The 17,625-nt window shown below is 35.9% G+C and overlaps 1 protein-coding gene across 3 annotated transcripts in view; it reads left to right on the forward strand.

Moving 5' to 3' along the window:
• The window catches only part of LOC141399986 (uncharacterized), a 260,823-nt gene that overhangs the window by 150,264 nt on the left and 92,934 nt on the right, over positions 1 to 17,625 (forward strand). The window contains exons 4-5 of one of the 3 annotated variants that reach the window (XM_073979373.1): positions 4,093 to 4,318; positions 11,164 to 11,521. The exons of 1 other annotated variant lie outside the window; for it this stretch is intronic. In XM_073979373.1, coding sequence (XP_073835474.1) covers positions 4,093 to 4,265 — 173 coding nt within the window. In that variant the 3' untranslated portion in view covers positions 4,266 to 4,318; positions 11,164 to 11,521. Of the gene's footprint in view, positions 1 to 3,779; positions 3,987 to 4,092; positions 4,319 to 11,163; positions 11,522 to 17,625 lie in introns of those variants that run through there. One more of the 3 variants, XM_073979374.1, reaches the window with a different exon arrangement.

Raw genomic sequence — 17,625 nt, forward strand, 5'->3', positions numbered from 1 at the left:
CATAAAATCTCATGCGACCAATCGTAAACGTGTAACACACGACTAACTCTGTTGCGAAAACAGTTGCAACTTTTGGTACTTTTTGAGTAGAGTTGGATTTTTTTGCACAAATACCGAATACAACTCTGTATTTTTGGTGGATTTGTGCCGGATTTAAAATAAACCCAGTCATGAGAGGATTTAATTTTTGTATGGCAAATCTGGTCAGATTTGACCGGATTAAGCAATAAATCCTCATGAAGTGGGTTAACCCGGCAAAAAGCTGTAGTGTAACCGTGCTATAACATGCAAAAGGAAACGAGATAGACCCATAGTTCCTTTTAGGGATATACATAGAATCACTTTCTAAGTCGATTTACGCATGTCCGTCTGTCCATGTATTTTTGTAAACAAAGTACAGGTCGCATTTATTGTCCGATTCGCATGAAAATTGGGGAAGATAGTTTTTTGGCAAAAGGGCGAACGCTATTTATTTTGGTAAAAATCGGTTCAGATTTGGATATAGCCCCCATATATATCTTCGCCCGATTTAAGTCATTTCAATGAAATTTGGAATATGCGACGGAATTTAGTCTAGAAATAAGTGTGCCAAATTATATAGAAATCGGTTCAGATTTGGATATAGACCCCATATATATATTCGGCCGATTTAAGTCATTTGATGCACGAAACGCGCTATATGTGTACGATTTCAATAAAATTTGGAATGTTTACCGGGATTTCGCTAGAAATAAGTGTGCTAAATTATATAGATATCGGTTCAGATTTGGATATATATTCTCGTCCGATTTTAGGTATTTGATGCACCAAACGCGCTATATATGTCCGATTCCAATAAAATTTGGAATGTTTGCCGGGATTTGGCCTAGTGTGTTCAGTGTGCCAAATTATATCGAAATCGTTTCAGATTTGAATATAGCTCTCATATATTATTTAGGCAGATTTGAGGTATTTGATGCACGAAACACGCTATAATTGTCCGATTTTGATGAAATTTGGACTATGTGACGGAATTTGGTCTACAAATAAATGTGAAAAATTATGTCGAAATCTGTTCTGATTTGGATTTAGCTCCCATACATATTTTACATATTCACAGTGGTGTAGGGTATTATATAGTCGGCCCCGCTCGGCTTTGATCCTTTCCTTACTGGTTTTGTAATTTCGTGCGTGAGTGTGCGTGTTCGTGCCTTCTCGAAAAACGCCGTGTTTGTGCGTGAATGTGCATGAAAATTTTGGTCCGTGTTCGTGCATGTTCGTGCCTAATTTTTTAGGCACGCGCCCATCTCTAGTTCCTGTTTAAGGTTTAGCTTAATGCGTACATACATATATTGTTTTTTTTTATTTATGGGCCCATCGCCTCAAATTACATGTGAAATAAATTAAATGAAATGAAAATGAGGAAATATTGGGTAAAACCGTGGAGACTAGAAAAACCACAACGAGGATCTTTCGCATTTTTGACTCGAAGAGTCAATTCGATTACCTCCTTAACCTCATAGAGGGAGATATTTTGGGCTGCAATACCAGAATGAGGGATGCTATTGCACCAGCTCAAAAATTGCCAATAGCATTGAGATTTCTTGCAATTGGTAAGTTGTAAATTTTAGAGGTTACAATCATGATTCAATAAATAAGGTGAGCCAGAAACCACAACAACAGAGTTATTTTCATTAAAAGTCCTTTAAGTTGTCAATATTTTTGTTCACGTTTCGTTTTCATACGGTTTATTCACAATAACAATGAATTTGGCAGATTGTGTAATGTCAGTCCAAGGTAGTAGTGTTACACCATCTGTTCAAATATGAAATTGCAAGTCCCTTTATAAAAAAAATGTTATGTTGTAATTTCCCCAACAACATAAAAAATTTAGGCATAACATATTCAAAGTTTGACTATACCACAACCTTGGCAATTGCTCCATGGTTAAAATTAAGAATTTATTTGATTTTAAAATTCTTTGTTTCACAGGGGAGAGTTTTCGCAGTATTGAGTACCAGACCAGAGTGTCCAAGGCATCAATTTGCAAACTAGTTCCACAAATTTGCGAAGCGCTTTGGAGAAGGCTTAAAGGTGTATAACTACAAAGCAGCTTAAGCACCGTGCTTAGCGAAGAAAGAGGTCTGCCACAAGATGCGATAGTTGGTAATGGTCGCCTTCTCCCATATGTTGTCGTTGGAGATAATGCTTTCCCCATGAAGAAGCAACTTTTAAAGCCATATCCTTTCCACACTAAGCCAAGGGAACGGCACATTTTTAATGCAAGACTCTCCCGAGCTCGACATGTCGTGGAGCATTCTTTTGGTATGTTGTCGAACAAATTTCGGATATTCTTGTGGCCAATTCAACTAAGTGTCGAAAAGGTCGAGAAAATAACCTTACCCCCATTATTATAAGTGTTCTTTTGTTATAGTTTAGATTTACCGAACAGATTTATAGCGTTCCGGTTAAGTTAAAGTTAAAAGTTATGATTGAATTTCAAGGCGGAGCTTCTTGCCATTAACTTTCAATGTGAAAATTATATTTTTTATACCTCCAAATTAGTTTGTTTTGCATATTCAAATCCATCAGATAGTAAAAGAACACATGTAATAATGGCCCTTATGTTTGGTTTACATTCGGCGTCTTTTCGTGATTTCGAAGGCGTTTCGTGATTTCGCGCGGAATCATGCAAAATTTATCATGATTTCGCATACAAAAATGAAATCATCTCATTTCGTGATTTCAGCGAAATCAACATCGAAATCACAGTACACATGATATACAACTTTGCTTTTGCCTAAACAAGTACCAAAAGTTGCAACACTTTTCACGTAATACAATAAACAAGGTAGATGTGCGAATTGCTGAAACAACAAATTTTAGTATCAAAATTTGTAAACAACGTGAAAAATATTAAATAACTTTCTTACAATGCTATTTTTCATTGTGTTCCCGTACTTTTTTAATGGTAATTTTAGAAAATAGATCTAATTGTAAAAAAATTTCTCCCCCATACAAATTTCCTAAAAATACGGAAACGGGAAATGACGGAAATTGCAAAAACTCCAGCAAAAATGTCAAAATCAACGTATCAGCTATAATATTAGATACCAATGAACATATAAACATGCTTGCTGCTAGTTTCTAATAGGCCAAAATTGTATGGCAGAAAACAGGAGAAGAGGGTGTTATTCGTCGCTATTTTTGTTTAAAGAGAAGTGCATGTCTTGCTAGATTTCGGAGTACTGGAACGCATTTTTAGCACTAAACGGGACAACTACTGCACGTACTAATATTTTGTAGGTTCTGAGCACAACTTTTATCTATCAAAATTTATTATTATGATGTCTCAACTATAAAATCATTATTTATTTTTTTATTTTTTGGTACTATACACAATTGATATGATATATAGATAATTTTACGATAATTTTTTAAATAAAGTTGTAAAGTTCTGTATTGTCGAATATTTTTGATGTTTAATTCAATTTACAACAACATGTTTTGAAAATTCATGTTCAATCAGCTGCGCATATGCATCTACCTTGATCATTGTGATATGTTTGAAATCAACAAAAAATAAGTGTAAACACCGGGGTGTATTTCAGGATTTCGTGAAATCCAATGGATTTTGGAGCGCAAGTGTAAACTTGGCATTAGTGTATAAGTTAGCTACATTGGTTACGCCAATGTATATGTTCTATACATTGTCTTCTCCTTCCGCAGCATTACAATTAACTACGTTAATTGGCCGCTCTCCGAGCTCAATAGAAAAATCTTCTCTGGCTTTCTTTTAGGAGTCATATTCGCTTGGTTCGGATGCTGGGAGAGAATATTCATTCTTTCACGCACTCTCTCCTAAAAGTCACATTTGCTCAGTTCGGATGCAGAGGGGCGCTTTCCAATGCTGCGGTCGTCGTTGTGGATCACGACCTTGTTAGCGCTATTATGCTCATTGGCGAATTCACTTGTTTTCTCGCTTTCGTTAAGAACACACACAAAAGGTAAAGTCTCGTCTCCTTGAAACTCATCCACTTTACAACAAATAATTGAAAATAAATCTACATAAAATTACATACTCCAAATTTTTTTATTTTTCTTTTCTTTTAGGGTTTTTAAATACACTGGTATCACGTCAACATTTTGGTCCTTCGAGCCGGATCAATAACCTGCAAGTGAAGTTGTTGCTAATTTTGTTGTTTTCCCTATTTCAAAAGGAGAAAAATCAACAAAATCATCGTCCCCCCTCATCAGTGCGCATCGTTTCACCATCATCCACATAAAAATTATCAACATAACGATAACATCATCCACTAACAACATCATTTACTAAAAGGTACGTCGTTCAGTTTCTTTTATATTGAGCATACCGCGAGTGTTGTTGTTTTTGCAATTTTTTTCGATTTTAAAAAAGTAATTTTTTGATATTTGTTCCCTACGTCGCGTACAGGTCGTCCTACAATTGCCTTAAATCGTGTGTTATAACATAAAAAAACATCAAACAGTCCACTTATTGTCGTACATTTTGCTAAATAATCGTATTAAAATAACCAATAATCCCAATATTGTGTCTTTATTTTAATACATTCGTTGAATGTTTACACAAATCGAAATTATTCCAATTTAATTTCTTTCTAATTTGCATTTGTTCACATTCTATTGCTTTAATTTGTTTGCCGGTGATCGATTCTGTAGTGCTTGTTTATTATTTCTACCTAATATGACACCATTAGCCGGATTTAGCCCATTATCAGGTTTTATTTGCTAAATCCAGCCAAAATCTGGCAGATTTCCCATACAAAAATAAATCCTCCTATTGAGTGGATTTGTTTTAAATCTGGCATAAATCCTCGTATACAACTCTGTTTTTTGCAACATGTTGCTAGAAAATACAAAAAGTTGCAAGCTGGCACAAGAAACAAGGTAGATGCATCGGTGAATTGCTACACTAAAAATAATTTAAAATGTTTGTTTTGTTTTAGTTGAAGATTCAATCATATGATTGTCTAAGTCTGGAGTTTCCCCCATTGGCTTAACTTCATCACTTTCCTCTTTGCAGAGAAAAATGTTTACAAAACGCACTGACAGCTTGCAAAATTAACTGATCGCTACCAATATCATGATTTCATCCCGGCGAAGGGAATTATCAATTGGCTTTTCAGTTTTTGAAATGATGATTTTTTAGTGAAAACCTGAACTCTTTAAGCATCGAGTATTCTCATGTTAATGAGAATGATGCTCACTTTTCGGCTTTCCCAAAAAACACCAGAACAAAATATTTGCAAGCTGACAGCACGATTCAACTAAGAAATCATCGATTTCTGTTAAGTTGAAATAACATCAACACAGTTACCTGTGAGTATGTCGTTGGAATTTTATTTACAAAATTCCGTTTTGCGCGAGCCTTCGCTGTTTTTTGTTTGTTTTGTTTTAGTTGAAGATTCAATCATATGATTGTCTAAGTCTGGAGTTTCCCCCATTGGCTTAACTTCATCACTTTCCTCTTTGCAGAGAAAAATGTTTACAAAACGCACTGACAGCTTGCAAAATTAACTGATCGCTACCAATATCATGATTTTATCCCGGCGAAGGGAATTATCAATTGGCTTTTCAGTTTTTGAAATGATGATTTTTTAGTGAAAACCTGAACTCTTTAAGCATCGAGTATTCTCATGTTAATGAGAATGATGCTCACTTTTCGGCTTTCCCAAAAAACACCAGAACAAAATATTTGCAAGCTGACAGCACGATTCAACTAAGAAATCATCGATTTCTGTTAAGTTGAAATAACATCAACACAGTTACCTGTGAGTATGTCGTTGGAATTTTATTTACAAAATTCCGTTTTGCGCGAGCCTTCGCTGTTTTTTGTTTGTTTTGTTTTAGTTGAAGATTCAATCATATGATTGTCTAAGTCTGGAGTTTCCCCCATTGGCTTAACTTCATCACTTTCCTCTTTGCAGAGAAAAATGTTTACAAAACGCACTGACAGCTTGCAAAATTAACTGATCGCTACCAATATCATGATTTCATCCCGGCGAAGGGAATTATCAATTGGCTTTTCAGTTTTTGAAATGATGATTTTTTAGTGAAAACCTGAACTCTTTAAGCATCGAGTATTCTCATGTTAATGAGAATGATGCTCACTTTTCGGCTTTCCCAAAAAACACCAGAACAAAATATTTGCAAGCTGACAGCACGATTCAACTAAGAAATCATCGATTTCTGTTAAGTTGAAATAACATCAACACAGTTACCTGTGAGTATGTCGTTGGAATTTTATTTACAAAATTCCGTTTTGCGCGAGCCTTCGCTGTTTTTTGTTTGTTTTGTTTTAGTTGAAGATTCAATCATATGATTGTCTAAGTCTGGAGTTTCCCCCATTGGCTTAACTTCATCACTTTCCTCTTTGCAGAGAAAAATGTTTACAAAACGCACTGACAGCTTGCAAAATTAACTGATCGCTACCAATATCATGATTTCATCCCGGCGAAGGGAATTATCAATTGGCTTTTCAGTTTTTGAAATGATGATTTTTTAGTGAAAACCTGAACTCTTTAAGCATCGAGTATTCTCATGTTAATGAGAATGATGCTCACTTTTCGGCTTTCCCAAAAAACACCAGAACAAAATATTTGCAAGCTGACAGCACGATTCAACTAAGAAATCATCGATTTCTGTTAAGTTGAAATAACATCAACACAGTTACCTGTGAGTATGTCGTTGGAATTTTATTTACAAAATTCCGTTTTGCGCGAGCCTTCGCTGTTTTTTGTTTGTTTTGTTTTAGTTGAAGATTCAATCATATGATTGTCTAAGTCTGGAGTTTCCCCCATTGGCTTAACTTCATCACTTTCCTCTTTGCAGAGAAAAATGTTTACAAAACGCACTGACAGCTTGCAAAATTAACTGATCGCTACCAATATCATGATTTCATCCCGGCGAAGGGAATTATCAATTGGCTTTTCAGTTTTTGAAATGATGATTTTTTAGTGAAAACCTGAACTCTTTAAGCATCGAGTATTCTCATGTTAATGAGAATGATGCTCACTTTTCGGCTTTCCCAAAAAACACCAGAACAAAATATTTGCAAGCTGACAGCACGATTCAACTAAGAAATCATCGATTTCTGTTAAGTTGAAATAACATCAACACAGTTACCTGTGAGTATGTCGTTGGAATTTTATTTACAAAATTCCGTTTTGCGCGAGCCTTCGCTGTTGATAAGCCAATTGATAATTCCCTTCGCCGGGATGAAATCATGATATTGGTAGCGATCAGTTAATTTTGCAAGCTGTCAGTGCGTTTTGTAAACATTTTTCTCTGCAAAGAGGAAAGTGATGAAGTTAAGCCAATGGGGGAAACTCCAGACTTAGACAATCATATGATTGAATCTTCAACTAAAACAAAACAAACAAAAAACAGCGAAGGCTCGCGCAAAACGGAATTTTGTAAATAAAATTCCAACGACATACTCACAGGTAACTGTGTTGATGTTATTTCAACTTAACAGAAATCGATGATTTCTTAGTTGAATCGTGCTGTCAGCTTGCAAATATTTTGTTCTGGTGTTTTTTGGGAAAGCCGAAAAGTGAGCATCATTCTCATTAACATGAGAATACTCGATGCTTAAAGAGTTCAGGTTTTCACTAAAAAAAATCATCATTTCAAAAACTGAAAAGCCAATTGATAATTCCCTTCGCCGGGATGAAATCATGATATTGGTAGCGATCAGTTAATTTTGCAAGCTGTCAGTGCGTTTTGTAAACATTTTTCTCTGCAAAGAGGAAAGTGATGAAGTTAAGCCAATGGGGGAAACTCCAGACTTAGACAATCATATGATTGAATCTTCAACTAAAACAAAACAAACAAAAAACAGCGAAGGCTCGCGCAAAACGGAATTTTGTAAATAAAATTCCAACGACATACTCACAGGTAACTGTGTTGATGTTATTTCAACTTAACAGAAATCGATGATTTCTTAGTTGAATCGTGCTGTCAGCTTGCAAATATTTTGTTCTGGTGTTTTTTGGGAAAGCCGAAAAGTGAGCATCATTCTCATTAACATGAGAATACTCGATGCTTAAAGAGTTCAGGTTTTCACTAAAAAATCATCATTTCAAAAACTGAAAAGCCAATTGATAATTCCCTTCGCCGGGATGAAATCATGATATTGGTAGCGATCAGTTAATTTTGCAAGCTGTCAGTGCGTTTTGTAAACATTTTTCTCTGCAAAGAGGAAAGTGATGAAGTTAAGCCAATGGGGGAAACTCCAGACTTAGACAATCATATGATTGAATCTTCAACTAAAACAAAACAAACAAAAAACAGCGAAGGCTCGCGCAAAACGGAATTTTGTAAATAAAATTCCAACGACATACTCACAGGTAACTGTGTTGATGTTATTTCAACTTAACAAAAATCGATGATTTCTTAGTTGAATCGTGCTGTCAGCTTGCAAATATTTTGTTCTGGTGTTTTTTGGGAAAGCCGAAAAGTGAGCATCATTCTCATTAACATGAGAATACTCGATGCTTAAAGAGTTCAGGTTTTCACTAAAAAATCATCATTTCAAAAACTGAAAAGCCAATTGATAATTCCCTTCGCCGGGATGAAATCATGATATTGGTAGCTATCAGTTAATTTTGCAAGCTGTCAGTGCGTTTTGTAAACATTTTTCTCTGCAAAGAGGAAAGTGATGAAGTTAAGCCAATGGGGGAAACTCCAGACTTAGACAATCATATGATTGAATCTTCAACTAAAACAAAACAAACAAAAAACAGCGAAGGCTCGCGCAAAACGGAATTTTGTAAATAAAATTCCAACGACATACTCACAGGTAACTGTGTTGATGTTATTTCAACTTAACAGAAATCGATGATTTCTTAGTTGAATCGTGCTGTCAGCTTGCAAATATTTTGTTCTGGTGTTTTTTGGGAAAGCCGAAAAGTGAGCATCATTCTCATTAACATGAGAATACTCGATGCTTAAAGAGTTCAGGTTTTCACTAAAAAATCATCATTTCAAAAACTGAAAAGCCAATTGATAATTCCCTTCGCCGGGATGAAATCATGATATTGGTAGCGATCAGTTAATTTTGCAAGCTGTCAGTGCGTTTTGTAAACATTTTTCTCTGCAAAGAGGAAAGTGATGAAGTTAAGCCAATGGGGGAAACTCCAGACTTAGACAATCATATGATTGAATCTTCAACTAAAACAAAACAAACAAAAAACAGCGAAGGCTCGCGCAAAACGGAATTTTGTAAATAAAATTCCAACGACATACTCACAGGTAACTGTGTTGATGTTATTTCAACTTAACAGAAATCGATGATTTCTTAGTTGAATCGTGCTGTCAGCTTGCAAATATTTTGTTCTGGTGTTTTTTGGGAAAGCCGAAAAGTGAGCATCATTCTCATTAACATGAGAATACTCGATGCTTAAAGAGTTCAGGTTTTCACTAAAAAATCATCATTTCAAAAACTGAAAAGCCAATTGATAATTCCCTTCGCCGGGATGAAATCATGATATTGGTAGCGATCAGTTAATTTTGCAAGCTGTCAGTGCGTTTTGTAAACATTTTTCTCTGCAAAGAGGAAAGTGATGAAGTTAAGCCAATGGGGGAAACTCCAGACTTAGACAATCATATGATTGAATCTTCAACTAAAACAAAACAAACAAAAAACAGCGAAGGCTCGCGCAAAACGGAATTTTGTAAATAAAATTCCAACGACATACTCACAGGTAACTGTGTTGATGTTATTTCAACTTAACAGAAATCGATGATTTCTTAGTTGAATCGTGCTGTCAGCTTGCAAATATTTTGTTCTGGTGTTTTTTGGGAAAGCCGAAAAGTGAGCATCATTCTCATTAACATGAGAATACTCGATGCTTAAAGAGTTCAGGTTTTCACTAAAAAATCATCATTTCAAAAACTGAAAAGCCAATTGATAATTCCCTTCGCCGGGATGAAATCATGATATTGGTAGCGATCAGTTAACTTTGCAAGCTGTCAGTGCGTTTTGTAAACATTTTTCTCTGCAAAGAGGAAAGTGATGAAGTTAAGCCAATGGGGGAAACTCCAGACTTAGACAATCAAATAATTTAAAATGTAAAAATTTGTAAACAAGGCGGAAAAATTAAATTTGTTTTGATGTACAAAGTTGATTTTAATCAACCAAGACTAATATTTATGATGTCTAAACGATAAAATAATTCGTTTATTTATTTTAGATGGGCAAACTGCGATAAAATAATTCTTGATTTGCTCTTTAGTTAGCATTAGTAGCATAATGTGCTAACATTTTCAGTATTAAACAACAAATTTGTAATTTGACGTATGTTTTTTGAGACAAATTCAATTAAAAAAAATTCGTTTAACGTTTCAAATTCGTTCAGATGGGCTGATGCATCTACCTTGGTAATTGTGCTATGAACAAAAATCAGCTGACTGCCATTTAAATCCTCCAAAAATTATATCTAAATGCAATGAGATTTGTACTGAATTTATTAAATCCAGTCTAGGATTTATGGCTAGTCTAAATGAGCTATAAGGGCTTACATACACACATTCCCTTTATCGTTGACATCGTCAGCCACTAGTGAGAAAAAACAATAAGAACACTACTATTATCCATCGTGCCTTTTTTCTTGCATTTGCAAAAAATAACAATTTTGTAATCGTTCAACATTCACTGCTGGATAATTTTTCGTTTGGTTTTTTGTCGTGCAATTGCAACAACAATAATACCCAAATATTCCAAGCAGCATCGTTCGTCGATCGGTCTATTCATATAGTATACTGAAACAAATAAAAAAAGTTTCATCAAAATTTAATTTTTTGTTACTTTTTACAATTTAAAGTTCTATCTAGCTTAAAAAACACCCTTTGCAAGCTACCAAGAAATTATTCCTCTCCCTACCACTAGTGCTGGTTCGTTGTCGTTGGTTGGTCTGTAGTGTGGTGGTTGACGTTGATAATTTGCTTGTGTTTTATTTTCCTTTGTTACTTATTTCGTTGCTGGTTGTCGCACCTAGCAAAGTTTTAATATTTTTTTTTGTTATTTTTCTCGAATATAATTTCGTGTCGCGAGTCAATAGTGATTGTTCGTGATATATTTCGGATAAAGCACACTACAATCGGCATTATTGATAATACTTATATATTAAATTCTCATCACAGGAAACATTTTTGGAATTTGTGCAATTGGAGTTATGATTTCACAACATCTTCCGATGTAGTCCAACAGAGTTATGAAAAATGCACTCCGTTCGATACATTTTATAAGCAGTTGCTGTAGAGATCCCTACAGAAGAAAACAGTTGGCTGATCCCTACACATTTCTTCAAAAGATAAACAAAAGTGTATACATTTCGAAGAATTTGTTATAAAATAAAGAAGTAACTTAAGTTGCGAACATTTTTGAGGTAATTCACGAGACGGAAATTTTTAATGGAGTGGAGTTGGAGTCCATGTCGAAAGCTGAACTAGTGATGGTAAGGCAACATAAAACAACTTTAGGATGATGAAAGAAAATCAGAGGCGCTTTTATTAAATCAAGAACTGAGGAAGTAAGCTCAAATGTGATTGAATTTAATGGAAACTTTTTTTTAATTTGTGTTTATATAATAAAGTTCTTTGTGTTCTTGTTTTACATAAATAATAAATGCATTTTATTTATTTTGGGATATGTCGCAATGGCTTGCATTTTAATTGCATATTTGGACTGATTAAAAATGCAATCCGAAGAGTACCTTTAAATTCAATCCAAAACACTACATAAAAACCTGTGATTTGGATCGAAAATGGAGTGCATCCTAGATGCGCGCTCTCTTGTAAAATTCATAAGTGAATTCATAGGAAAAGATGTACTCCAACGGCAAATGTACCGAACACTTGTAGTGATTCAACTGCATCCGGTGATGTAAACTTTTTGCTGGGCATTTTATTGACTTTTTTGCAACGATTTTCTCATTATTTTGTCAAAAACTTGCGATTTTTCGAAATTTTTCGTACTTTTTTGTAAGCTTTTCGTTGCTATTAGCCATCTTGCTTATTTCTCCCGATCTTTTTCTGCATATTAGACCGTGTGCACCCTACATTCGGTTCTAGTTGACTTTATAAAATAGTAAAAAAGTTACTTTTTGAAGTTTTTTCGAATTTTTGTTGATATTTTTTGGGTTTTTCATCCTTTCAATCATGTCGGTCACTCCTGAAAGCCAATTCATTCGTGCTTCTGACAATGTTGTCAAACTCATTGCTGGTTTTAATCTGATTAGGCCAGAAAATCACAGTATTTTCAATCTTGAGATTCGTATCACGGAACTTCAAGATTTGTGAAAGAAAGTGAAGGATACATATGATAAGTATCTGGATCATCTTATTACCGTAGAGGGTACTAGTTCAAATGACATTTCTTCGGCTGACGCAAAATATCAAACCACTTGCGAAAGCTATGTCGCCTGTTTGTCCGCAATTAATGAAAAATTGGAGGAGCTTAAGTCAGTAAAGTCAACATTTGGATTCTGCGATTTGTGGGTCTAATAGACCTAACATTGGTCAACCACCAGCTTCTAATGGTGGCAATATCTCTATCCGTAGTTCGATTCCTCCACATTTGTCGAATACTGCTCTTCCAGATGTCCAAAACTCTTTGGACATTTCTATTGCTAATTGCAGTTTACCACCATACGTTTCAAATAATATGCATCATCTTCATTTATCACCGTGTGACATTGAAGATTTCCATGGTGACTTCTTATATTGGCCCACTTTCCGGGACCTTTTCTCAGCCATGTTTATTAATAACGCAGGTCTAAGTGACATTGAAAGGCTTTGTCACTTGGTGCAAAAAACAAAAGGTGAGGCTAGGGAAATCGTTGCAAAGTTTCCGCTCAATCACAAAAGTTTCGCTTTACCTTGGAAGTCGTTAAAGGATACGTACGATAATAAACGTATTCTAGTCCATAACCATCTCAAGCTCCTATTTGATCTTCCTGCCTTCGAAAATGAAACTAGTTCCAATTTGAAAATATACAGCGTGGTATAAATATTTTTATTTCCGCTATGTAGTTTATGATGTAGTCACGGATCACTGGGATCCAATTTTGGTTTTTATTTGCCAACAACGTTTGCCTAGACATACTGCCTCTCTGTGGGAGCAGAGTATTAAGGACAAATCGTGGGAAGAGTTTGATAAATTCCTCACAGAAAGAATCCAATGTTTAGCTTGCCTTAGGGACATGAGAGTTTCTTCTTCTATTTCAATTCCGAAAAGTAAAGTCAAAACTAATCTTGCTACTTCTTTGGTCAAAGATAAGTCGAAATCGGTATGTGTACTTTTTCGCAAAGAACCTCATTCATTGCGTTCTTGTCCTAAATTTAGGGCGCTGTCATTTGAAAAAAGATTTGAAGCCGCTAAAAAGCAGGGTTGTTGTCTTAATTGTCATTCAGTAGGACATTCAGTCAGATACTACTCTAGTACAATGTTGCATAGGCCTACTTCAGCTCCTTCTACACCACCTACCTCACTCCCCTCGCTTACTAATACCAATCCTCCTCAAGTACTTGATAATGTCGCATCAACATCCACTGGTGCTCATCCTAGAGCCATGAATAGTGAAGTGTTTCATACATCCCAAAATCGTTATGTCTTGTTAGGTACTGCGATGGTCGACATTGTTAATTTAGGAGTTTCGTATCCCGCTAAGGCTCTTTTCGATCCCGGTTCAGAGGCTTCCTTTATTACAGAAAATTTGCAAAAAGTTCTTAAATTGCCAACTCGGTCTATCAATGCAACTGTTTCTGGTGTAAATTGTTCTATGCCACTTCAAAGAAAAATTGTTCGCTTCGCATTGGTTCACCAATCGATTCTTCCGTAGTAGTAGAGACATTTGAGTTTGTTCTTCCAAAAATTTCTGGAAGTCTTCCATCATTTACCCTCAGTTCAAACATCACTTATCGCTTGCCTAATCTTCGTTTCGCTGATTCCCACCTCTTTGATTCTAGACCTGTTGATTTGTTATTGGGGGCGGATTGGTATCCACAAATTTTGCGGGAAGGGACGCGTCGAAATATTCTGGACTCCTTGTTAGCCCAAAACACGATATTCGGCTGGATTCTGACTGGTTCCATGCCTTCTTCTTCAGTCCAGGTCTTTTCGACTGTGTTGGATATAGCTGAGAAGGAATCTCTCAACAAAACACTACTCCGGTTCTGGGAACTCGAAGAAGTTCCCAGATTGAAACACGTTTCTCCATCGGACATATTTTGTGAGAAGAATTATCGTGCCACGACCGTGCGAGATTCGGAAGGACGTTACGTAGTATCGCTTCCCTTTAAATCCGAAATTCCTCAAGCATTTACAACTGGGGGACTCGTGTAGTAACGTTTTAAAACAGTTTTGTCGGTCGGAAAATTCTCTTCTTAGAAGACCTTCAGTCAAAATAGTTTATGACCAAGTTCTACAAGAATAATTGTCGTTGGGACATATGTGCCCAGTTCAGCCCCCACAGTCGACTAGTTTTTTAGCTTGCTACCTTCCACATCATTCAGTTATTAACCCTGACAAACCGACCTCAAAACTTTGGGTAGTGTTTAACGCACCTAACAAAACTTCAAACGGATTTAGCTTAAATGGCATTCTCCATGTTGGACCAACTCTTCAAGCAGATTTAGTTCTCTTAATTTTGCGATGGCGTTTATTCAAATTTGTTGTCAAACGGTCACGTTTCGTGTTAACTGCGCGCCCTTCCTAGCCATTCGTACTCTTTTTTCAATTAGCCCAGAACACTCAATCCGATTACCCTCTCGCCGCGCATATTCTGCGCAATTTTATGTATGTTGACGACGTACTTGCTGGCGCTCACGATATTCACACTGCATTATCCTATCGTGATTAGCTTGTTGAAGCCTTAGCTACTGCAAAGTTTGAACAGAGCAAGTGGACATCAAATCACAAGTCCATTTTATCTCGTTTTTCTCCCAACGAACTCGTTGATGCCCAGGTCCTTTCATTTGTAGAATCCAGTAGTTCCAATCCCTTAGGAATTCGCTGGAATGCCCATTCCGAACTTTCTTTTTCGTTGTAGACTCTATCCCAAAAAGGGTCAATACTCCAAACGGGAAGTCCTGTCCATTATAGCCGAACTTTTGACCCCGTAGGTTGGCTCTCGCCTGTAATTCTTGTCGCAAAAATAATTATGCAGCAAGTTTGGTTAGACAAGATAGATTGGGATAACTATTTGCCTACCAATACAAAAGCCTCTTGGGAGTCTTTTATTGCAAATTACTCTTCTGTCAATTCGATTAATATCCCTCGTTGGGTTCAATATTGTCCAGAAGACATAACTGAGCTACACCTCTTTTCTGATGCCTCAGTCTCCACTCGGTCAAGTTAAAGTTCATCTTTTAACCTCTAAAACCAATGTTGCACCTATAAAATCGGTATCATTGCCTCGTCTTGAACTTTGTGGGGCTACATTAGCATCGGAGCTTCTAAAGTCGGTAGTTCAGGAAATTCAAATTCCAGTTAATAGAGTTTATTGTTGGACCGATTCCACAATAGTCCTCTCATGGCTTCGTAAAACACCTACCACTTGGAAAACATTCGTAGCTAATCGAGTATGTCGAACTCAGGAAAGTGTAGGGAATGGTCAATGGTTCCACGTTAGATCCGAAGATAACCCTGCTGATTTGACTGGTCGTGGTGTTTCTCCTCAGGACTTAGCCAATTCTTCACTTTGGTGGCATGGTCCTGAGTGGTTATTGTCAGATTCCTCTCAATGGAAAATAAATGATACCACATCCATAGATACTAATCTGGAAATTCGTCTGGTCAAAAGCAATTTCGCTTTCTTTTCCTCTTACCAAGATATTTTGGATAGATTGGATAGGGCTTTGAGGGTATTGTCTTATGTTTTTCGATTTTACAATAATTGTCGCTCAAATTCTCAAAGTCGTCGAACGTTTACTTCCACTACGTTAGATCCCTCCGAAATAAAAACAGTTAAGCTTCGCCTAGCAATTCTTGCTCAAAATGCGTATTTTGCTGAGGAGTATAAATGTTTATATCCATTCATGGTGGAAATCAGTTCTTGCTTCGTATACTTCGTATCGAGTATTGGGTTCATCGCTTAAAAAATCTTGTTCGTTGTGTCATTAGTCGTTGTAAAACGTGTATCCTTGAGAAAAAGCGGTCATGTAATCAAATCATGGCTGCTCTGCCTCGAATACGAACGGTAGTCACTCGCCCCTTTCACAATACAGGAATTGATTTCCCAGGACCCTTTTTTTTGTTTTTTTTTTTTTATTATTAAGTCTATACATAATACATGTATCCTTACAGACTAAAAATATACATATATACAATTACGATTGGATGGAAGTGTTATGTATTAAGATGTAATATTATTTTCCGTTTTAAAGCATCTTTATTTTCAGACAGATCGATCTGATTATAAAATTTATTGAACTGCAAAAGAAGGTAGCGTAGTGGATCGTTATTGGCATAGTTCCTCTGAAAGTATTGAATTTGAAGCAGTTGAAAATTTCTTGTTTGCCTGATGGGAGTTTTTATTATGATCCTACTCATTATCAGGTCTGAATAAATTCTTCCTTGAATGATATTTAAAACAAAATTTAAACCCGGCATTACTCGACGACTTTTCAATGTAGGCAGTTTAATCATATTAAGTCTTATCTCATACGAAGGTAGGTTCTGATAGTTCCATCCATGATGACGCAGACAGAATAAAAGAAATTGTTTCTGAACCGATTCAATCATGTTTTCGTATATAGTGCAATGAGGATCCCATATTACTGCACCATATTCATGTATGCTACGAACAAAAGATATGTAAAGACGTTTGGTGATTTGCGGATCCCAAAGCCCAGTGCTCCATTGGCTTTATTGACCATAGAATTAATATGCTGTCGAAAGCTAAGATGATCCAATAATTTACCAAGGTCATTGAATGATTCGACAGTGTCTAACTCGTGATTATCAAAGTAGTATTTAGTACGTAGTTGATGAAGTCGATAGAAAGATATATGTTTACATTTTGGTATATTCAACTCGATTAAATTAAAATTACACCAGGTATAAAAATTGTCTAAATCTGACTGAAGAAGAAGCTGATCGTCCGGAATATTTTCACGTCATCGGTATACATTAACAAATTAGAATTTTTAACAGTCGTGGGTAAATCGTTTATGATGAGTGTGAAAAGAATTGGGCCAAGTTGGCTTCCCTGTGGAACACCAGAGGAAACGGATATACTTTTCGATACAGCGGAGTTAAATTTCACCTTTTGAGTTCTTCTAGACAAATATGATTTCAGCCTATACAGTAAATGTGAACTGAAGCCCATTTTATCCAATTTTATGAGCAATAGAATATGATTAACTTTATCGAAAGCTTTAGTAAAATCGGTGTATATAACATCAGTCTGTAATCTAGATCTAAACCCATCATTAACAATAGTGGTCAATTCTAATATATTTGTAATCGTTGAACGAGATTTCCGAAATCCATGCTGACAGTTAGATAAAATATTAGAAACATCAAAGGACAAATTATCTGTAATAAGTTTTTTTAGAAGTTTCGGTATGACACTAAGTTTAGCGATACCTCTATAATTTGTT

The sequence above is a fragment of the Musca autumnalis genome, unplaced genomic scaffold (genome assembly GCF_047663935.1).
Source record: "Musca autumnalis isolate F117 unplaced genomic scaffold, ASM4766393v1 scaffold_3, whole genome shotgun sequence".
Taxonomy (NCBI): Eukaryota; Metazoa; Arthropoda; class Insecta; order Diptera; family Muscidae; genus Musca; species Musca autumnalis.